Source organism: Mesitornis unicolor, unplaced genomic scaffold (assembly GCF_000695765.1).
Source record: "Mesitornis unicolor isolate BGI_N332 unplaced genomic scaffold, ASM69576v1 scaffold961, whole genome shotgun sequence".
In the NCBI taxonomy this organism is placed as follows: Eukaryota; Metazoa; Chordata; class Aves; order Mesitornithiformes; family Mesitornithidae; genus Mesitornis; species Mesitornis unicolor.
In genome coordinates, this window is record NW_010164218.1 from 3,448 (window position 1) to 11,962 (window position 8,515).

The window sequence follows — 8,515 nt, forward strand, 5'->3', positions numbered from 1 at the left end:
GGGGGAACCCAAACCTGTCAGATTGCAGCCCGTACCCCAAGACAGATAACCAGGAGACTTTCACTTACTGTGCTGATTCTGCATGGCAGTTGTTAGTGGTTCCTGCACCAGCCCTTTCCAATCTGTAGCTCTTACCTCTCACTGGGAGTAAGTGACGTGAGAGTGAGAGAATGGCCCTGCAAGGAATGAGGGCTCCTTTTTTGCTCTTTGTTGCCCGAGCTGTTTCAGCGTATTTAGATATTTCAGTGATTGCCTGAGGTAGTTGGATTTTGGGAATCATGCTTGTCTTAAAATAACTCTAGCTTTTTAAAACTTCCTTTTCCTATGATTAGATAGACTTTTTATAATAAATGTTACTACAGTGTGTCTCCTCTGTAGGATTTGCAGTAAACTGGATGTTAAGGAGAGGCAGAAATTCAGATTGGTGTATTGGACTGCTCTGAGAGCCCCTGCTGGGGGCTGCTCTGCATGGGGAGCCTCTGAGCCCTGCAGCGATGGAGGTGATGCTGTGCACTAAGTGAATGATTCATCCCTTTACCATTTGTGTGCCGCTGCTCTGTTCAAAACTGCAGAATATCCAGAGCTCTAATACCATGTATCCTCCTGAATAACGTCCACCGCCTCAGAGAGAGGAAAGGCAGATGTAGGCTGTTCTGGGTTTCTGTTTCTCTGCATTATTACCTAGAGGACGCAAATATTTAATGCGATTAGGTGCAGTTCAGAGGTCTGGATGCCTAAGTGCTGTTTGGTTTACTTCTGCTCATACGTCAGCTGGGTCACCTGCCTTGAGTTTGGACATCTTTGTTACGAAGAGTGACGTTTATTGTTTCCATGATAATGACAGCACTGTGATTTTTATCACATGGATGATAAAGGTCCAAGTCACAGCAGAAGCTCTGAGAAGGCAGAAGGCAAAATAGGAGAGAACTTTTAAGCTTAGGCAAAAGATGGGGCACTGCAGATGCTGGCGTGTTACCCTTCCTGTATCCTTGCTGAAATCGTCCTTAACTGGACTGGCTGTGGAAGGAGGTTGGCATCCTGCACGTAGAACAGGAGCTGCTTGCCCAAGCAGTGGCCCCTTTGTACACCCCGGATTAGGTGCTGTATACAAATGGCTGCGGCCTGCCATTCAATCTGATTTATTAAGTGCTGTATCATGCTTTTACCTTTTGTCAAAGTCAAATACTGCAGGTAAGCAGGCAAATAGACTTCTACAAAACCAGCACTAGAGATGCATCTAATTTTGTGATAATGTAGTGTTGACATCTTCAAGAGTGCTAAGTTTTATATCTTGATTCCCTTTGCAGAGTCCCAGTCGTGAAGCTGTCTGTGCTGTACTGGGGACAAGTGGGCCAGCTTGTTAAAAGCAGACGTGTTTTTGGTAAGTAGCATACCGAACTGCTCTTGTGGATAGCAAGGAAAAAACTAAAAGCCTCGCTGGCTGGAGAAGAGTTACAGGGAGTCATATTTGAACCTGAAAGTTTGGAAACTGAGGAGCTTGGGTCTGTCACAGCAGAAATTACTTGCTGTGTTCAACTCGGCAAAGCTGCACTAAGCTGTCTTGAAACGTATGACTTATTTTTAATCCGGTGACTGCTGTAACAGAAGATGTTACAGAAAGCAATTCCTTGCAGTATAGCATTGAACTTCAAGGAGATTCTTTTCAAAGGTCTTATGGATGGAAACCATTTAAATGGTAGCAGGAACTTACTTGTCTGTGATCGCTGGAGATGTTGCATAACAGCAAAACTCTTGCTCCTTGCCTTTCTTCATCATTTGAAGACGTATTCCAGAGAAGCAGGCAAAACTCTTATTCTTGGATAGCTCACATTTATCCTTTTGTAATTATTTCTTATTCATTATTTTAATACCTTAAAAAGTCTTATTTATCTAAACAAAACTGCAGTAATGCTATTAATGCTTTTCCCCCTGTATTTTATATTGTATAATAGTGAATTGCAGGCATTCTTTTACCATTGTTTTGTTTCCTTCAGTGGTTAGAAATGAACTTACCTTGGCAGGAAACACTTAGCCAGGCTGGCAAAGAGACTGCATAGCCCTCTTATGCAAGGTGAGTTCAGCTATCTTTTCTCTCCCTTTGTATTACCACAGGGCACACATGTAGTAAATACCATAATAGATGAAACAACACACGAACTTATCCTCGGGAACTTCCAATTCTAGGGATATGGAAGGGTATAAATGGTTTTCAGGTCTCTTCCTAAAATAATACTCAGTGTTTATAGTATTGAAGTTAAATGGGGTATTTAAAAGCATATTGACTATATGTCCACTAAAATTGAGCACAACTAGGAATGTGTATTTTTCAGATGAATTAAATCAACATTTCACTTACTGTAAAATTGGTCTTTAAAAGGAGAAGATACATTAGGGTTTGTGATGGTGCTGCTTTAACTCCTGGTTGACAGTGTGACAGAGCAGTTTGCAGCTTCCTAACCTCTGCCTTCAGCTCAGCACAGCAGCTTGTCACGTGGGGAACTGCGTCTGCAGAGGTTCTGGCCTGAGCCTTGACCCATCTATGCAGTGGTTTCTGAAGCAGAGCTGGCAACATATTAGAGCTTGGACGCTGAAAGAAAGAAACTCCTATCAGACAATTTTGCCTTGTGCAGTTACTGAATGAAACATCGCGCGGGGAGTAAAATGAGCTCTTTTTTTTTTTTTTTCTCCTCTGAGTGCATGACCATTGTGAGGAAAGCTGGAGCTGTTACAGTCCCTGTCTGAACTTAACACTCTGGAGATGAGTTAGGTGGAGAAGATTTAAACAGCGCTTCACTATGTATGTGCAAGCAATGGTTGTCAGAAAGACAAGCAAGCAGGCAGAAGATTGAGGGCAGCTTCATTTGCGATCATTTATGTGCCAACAATTATTAACTCAAGTAGAGCAGGCAAACTGTAAAACTTACTGCGGTGACTTGGAAAGTACTACGCTCTATAAATAATGAAATGAGCAACAGTCAAGATTTTAAACTAGGGCCAATAACTTTGCTTTTAAGCTCGACTATTAATCAGTTTGGAATGATTTAGTTGTCTTGCATGCCTTGCTGCTTAGAAGTTTTATAGCTCACCCCTGCCTCTGTTAAGGACAGTCCCACAAACATTTGATTTAGCCCAAATGAAAAGGCAGAGGTAAGAAGGTGGGAACAGAGGTAAATCCTGCAGAGGAAGGTACTGGCCTAAGGAATTTCTCCCTACCTGCTTTAGGAGATGTTTGTCTTCCCTCTACTCACATTCCCTCCGTCTTTCTGCTAGACACTAACCCATCTGCTGGCGTCCCCTAGCAGAAGAGGAAAGGAGATCTTCAGTTGTAGGATGGAAACATCTCAAAACAATCATAAAATACTAATTAAGCTGGCTACCATTTAACAGACCTCCTTTCAAAAGTGCAGTAGAGGACACTTTATAAAAGAATATGGCTCCAAACTTGGATTAAACAATCCAAATCTGATTAGTCATTAAAGCGTCGAGGATGAAACTGATAAAATGCATTGTATCAACTGTGGCATAGAGCATTAGTGTGGCTTGGGAATCTGAGGTTTAAATCTACAATATTTACAGCTCTGGCTCAGTCTGAGGAGGACACAGTATCTAATCTAAGACTTGTAATTGTTACCAGTAGTGTGGTGAGAAAGGATTAGACAGCACACCTGTGTACCTCCCGGTGAAGTTTGTGTATTACCATGGCTGGATGAAGGCTGCAGCTGGGCTATAGATGCTATTAGTGATTCTTTGCCATATTAGATACTTTGAGCTACATATTTGTCCAGAAGAGCAAGTGGAAATTATTTTTGTTGTTTTATTAATGATAACTATTGAAATTAGAGAAGCACAAGATATTACTATTAGAAAGTTTTGAATTATTCAGATGTCTGAATTGCTTTCAGGCATCTCCTTGGCCTCTGCCCTGTAAGCATGTTCTGTGAGCGTTTTAGGTTTCATCAGCGTATGCAGTTGATAGACAGAGGTATAAAACTCATGGGTTTTTTATAAACCTCCATAGGCATAAATATGGTTTCTTGTGCAGTGAAGAAAATCCTTCTTTTTACTTGTGTAATAACAAGTTTTTACAATAAAAAAACCACACTGATAGCTTAGTTCTCCTCTGTGTTGGGTAAAACTACAAATGCTGCCAGCAGGGGTTTTGTTACAGGCTTGTTAACTGTGCTGCCTGCTCTAAAATACACTGACACACGCTGCAGCGTGTCATGATGCACAAAAGAAACTTACTGGATTTTATTCAATGATTTACAAACATTTCTCTAAAACATGGAAGTGTTCTGATACAAAGCTAAAGGTGTGAAAACATTTGTCTGTGCTTTGTGGTTTCAGAAGCCCTTTAGGTCTGACTTTCTGCCAGGAGCAGCAACCACCACTTCTGAGTGCTGGCACTTCAGTCCTACAGACTGTTTTCTGAAGAGGTAGTGATGTTTTTATGAACTTGCAGAAAGAGGAGAGAAGCTTGTCACTGTGAACCTGGTTCTCATGAGTCAGCTGCTAGACTGGGCAAGTCCCACCCTACCTGTGAAGCATCATTTGCCTGCGAATTGGATTGATTTCCTCTGCAAATATTTGCCTGTGGTCAGTTTACTGGATTGGAGCCTCTAGTTCCCTCAGTAGATAAAACAAGTAAATAAGGCTTAACATCTTTGCCATGATTATGTTTTCAGAGGCTGTTTACAAAAAATCTTTAACTTTGGCTGACCTTTAGTACAGCGTCATCGGGTGAAGCTGTAGGGAACAGTTGGTTTCTGTGCAGCACAGTTTTTATTTTGGCTGGCACTCTATTAACTCTGGTAAGTGGGTAAGTTCATGCCAAGCAAAGTCAGGCATATCATGAGATTCTGCTTTGCCTGTATAAAGAAAGTAGCCTGAGAACCAGCTTTGTAGGCTTAAGAAACAAACAAAAAAACATATACCAGAATTTGGGGCTGACCAATTCTGATTCTTGAGGAGTTTGACAATAGGACCCTGTCAGGCATTTTCTTCTCTGCTCTCTAGATGTGGAGTTGTCCTGCTTCAGCAAGAATGGTGCTCTAGCTCTGTGAGAACGGCTTTGAGCACAGCAGTCCGCTGCTGCTTTCCCTGACCTCTCAAGGGAAACAATGAAAAGCAGCTCTTGCTTGTCAGGAACACCTTCTCGTGACTGCATGCTCAAGTCACTCCTGCCCAAAGGGTGTGCAACAGCCATGGCACACGGCTCTTGTTTAGTTGTGGTTGTGGGGTGCTTCCGTGGTGTGTTTTGGGTTTCTGTTTTTATTTTCTGTAGCAGCAGCAGCAGGAGTCACTGGAGTTAAACAGCGTTTGTTTGCAGACTCAGGAGAAGGGCACTGCATTGTCAGTTTGGAAGAAACAGATTATTATTTTTAAAATTATTTTTTCTTAGGGCCTTTACATTCCTAGATGGCTTACATCATGTACTGGGAATTGCATTCAAAGGCAGCTTGAATTCAGGTCGGGCTTTGCCTACTTGTAGTAGATGGATGTTACTGATAAAAACACTTCACGCACACCATGAAGAGATTTATTAAAGTTGCTTCTACAAGTGTCGGTAGGGAATTTAGCTCTCCCTGGAGCTCACTGAGAATGACAAACTATTTATTGCATTTGTGTGAAACACTGTTTTGACAGATTTCTTCAGAAGTAAAGAAGCACAAAAGGAGACATTGTGTTCTTTGAGAATAACTGGAACCACTGGCAAGGAGCAGCAATACCGTGCATCAAACAAGGAAACCACTTCCAGGTTATCAAAACATGCTGTTGAACTGAATTTTGCAGCTGCGTTTTCAAATGTACCATGGGATGCATCAAATCCAAGGATGCCTTTCCAGGTTCAAACGCTATCCAGGATGAAAGGATCAGGGAAGGCAATGGGGAGAAGTCATCACTGATAGCAGTGAAGGCGGATGAGAAAAGTCCATCAAGCGCTATAGTGCTGGACTACGCACACCGTCTCTCCCGCGAGATTCTTGATCAGGCTCTGAAACAGTGGGCAGTGACTGAAAGCAAATACAGCGACATCCCTTACATTGAAAGTGATGTGTCCTGAGCCCTGGCTGGCAAGGACTGTCCTCACAGCGAGTGTCCTGTCTGTTAAGCGGTTTGTATTTGGTACTAGTGCAAATAAAGGAAAATCAGCTGCGATCTGAGCATAATGCCACTAAATGAATGTGTTTGCAAGGAGAGGCTGAAAAAATTTGCCTTTTAATCTGTATTGCTAAGAAACTGATTGGATTACAGTAGAATCTATTAATCAAGTGTCATTTGTTATCAGCTGTATGTTGAGTACCTTCTGTCTTTGTACGTGTTGAATGTGATCAGAAATCGGTGTTAGAAAAGACGATGAAAAGAACGTGGCTGCCCCGCAACTGTACGGGCACTGCCACAGAGGCCCCAGAGATGCTTAACCAAGTGTGGATTAGTTTTATGTACCTCATAAAAAATCAGTGGCCTGCTTGTAGGTGAAAAGAGAAGAACTCTCTATGCTTGGTAAATTTGTCTGTGTTTTGCTGAAGTGAAGCCAGGGTCTACATGTAGCAAAGAAAACTGCTGTCCTAAGCTTTACTTTGATTCTTTACCTGACTAAATCTGCAAACCACAAAATAATGCAAGTGATGAGAAGCATTTTATAAAGCCACGCAGTATTCAGGGAACCATATGGATGATGATACTGTTCAACTTCCATTCCTGAGTGAACCAGTGAGAAACATTACAGTGTTGATAAACAGTGCATTATAACGAACAGATGCTCTGGCTTCCGTAAATGCGTGAAGGTTGTTCTCTGCAGTCCTGCAGTGAGGTGGTTTAATTGCATCTGGTCCATGTGTTCAGACCAAAGCTGTTCAGTTTTTTAGTTTGGGGTTTGGTTTGGGATTTTTTTTGTGTTGGGGTGCTGGGGTTTTGGGTTTGGTTTTGGTTTGTTTTTTACTGTAACCCAGACAGATGTGCAAAAACTACTGATGCTGATGAGTGGAATGAACCTTCAAAGGTGTAACCATGTTTTTGGTCTGTTTCTTTCATGGGAACTATGGCTGCATTACTCTAAAAATTCACCCTACAGTAACACCCTGGGACAGTACGCCTGCCTTCAGCTTCTGTAGCCTCATCGCTTGCCCCTTGGTAGAACTGTGTGTGGTGGTGCCCGTAGGAGCTGCAGAGACCCTAAAGCCTGAGCAGCGAGCGCACTGAATTAGTGAATAAGCCTTAGGCCCAGAGCTGAAGGGCCATGTTCTTCACCGATTTATCCAGCTCGCATCCCCACGCTGCACCCTGCCTCTCCACGACTTGCAGCTTGACCTCCTGCACTCGTAACTAGCGTTGGAGATCTCAAGAAAGGCATGGATTAATCATAGTCATCTTAAAGCCACAGTTTTCCTGACGTTTTATCCAAAGTGTGAATGCCTTGTAAAAGTTTGGGGTTTTAGTATCTGTTTTTTTCTTTTTCTGTTACAGCCAGTTTAAAAGCTGGAGGGGTTTTTTCCTAGATCAGTGCTTTCCATTTTATTATTTTATTTTACAGAAAAATGTTTTCCAGGCTGGCAAAAGCTGTTTCTATTTTTAAAAGGTACACGTAGTTCTAGTAAATGATATAAAGCATGATTTTTCAAGCAATGGGAAGCAAGCAGAAAGAGGACCATGTAAATCATTATTTTTAGGTTATTCTTGGACATACGACAGTCTGTGAATTGAGCTGTTTTGCAAACTTTGTGACATAAATTTAGGTTATTTGAAATTCACTTGCATGGGGAAGTGGTTGTATCAAGAGTAAAGGGTGACAAACGCTTCTTTGTAACACAGTGCAAAACTGCCATGAACTCCCAGTGACCAGACCAGACCTGGCTACCGAGACTGTTCTCCCTGGAAAAGGGAACAAAATCTGCTTATGTTGTAGTGCCGTCATCTTTGAAGTAACGTGGTCTGTTTTGAAGCTGTATGTCAAGTGGGACTAAGGTATTATGGTGCTCACAGTGATGTTTCCTGAAGCTCTAAAGCACGTGAAATACTGGATTGTACCCCACAGTTGCTCTATCTAAAAAACCTCCATGCCATAGGCTAGGGAGAATTAAAAAGCAAAACCAAAACACCGATCGGATCAGTACATATGAATTGGCTGTTGTTTAACCACGGTATTAAAAAATATTCCTGTTCTTATTATAGCTAAAATAAAGCTCTATTACAAAAGAGGGCCAAACTTTCTGTAAGATTAGTCTTAAGAATGTCAACACTGCCAAAGACAGTAAAGAAGGAAAAACAAAGAAAGCCAAAAAAAAAGCCCAAGCTCCATAGATGTTATTGCCGGAGAGGTGAAGAGCAGACAGAAAAACACACTCACCTGAAGAGTGTGTTTAGGGCTGTCTGTCTTGACCCTTGTACCGTGGTGGCTGCTGTGGGGAGTGCAGCGTTGCAGTGCCTGCAGTTGCCACGTCTCAGATCCTTTCTGTGGATGCAGCCTTAGCACCTGATGCTCTTCCGGAGTCAGACTGTCGGGGGGGCTCTTCCC

The 8,515-nt window shown here is 42.2% G+C and overlaps 1 protein-coding gene across 1 annotated transcript; it reads left to right on the top strand.

Annotated features, from left to right (window-relative positions):
- Positions 1-5,812: 5,812 nt before the first annotated feature.
- On the top strand, positions 5,813-6,064 carry LOC104548238 (chromosome unknown open reading frame, human C2orf88). Its single transcript, XM_010194205.1, has one exon. The coding sequence runs from the start codon at positions 5,813-5,815 to the stop codon at positions 6,062-6,064; it is 252 nt and encodes an 83-aa protein (XP_010192507.1).
- The last annotated feature ends 2,451 nt before the right edge of the window (positions 6,065-8,515 follow it).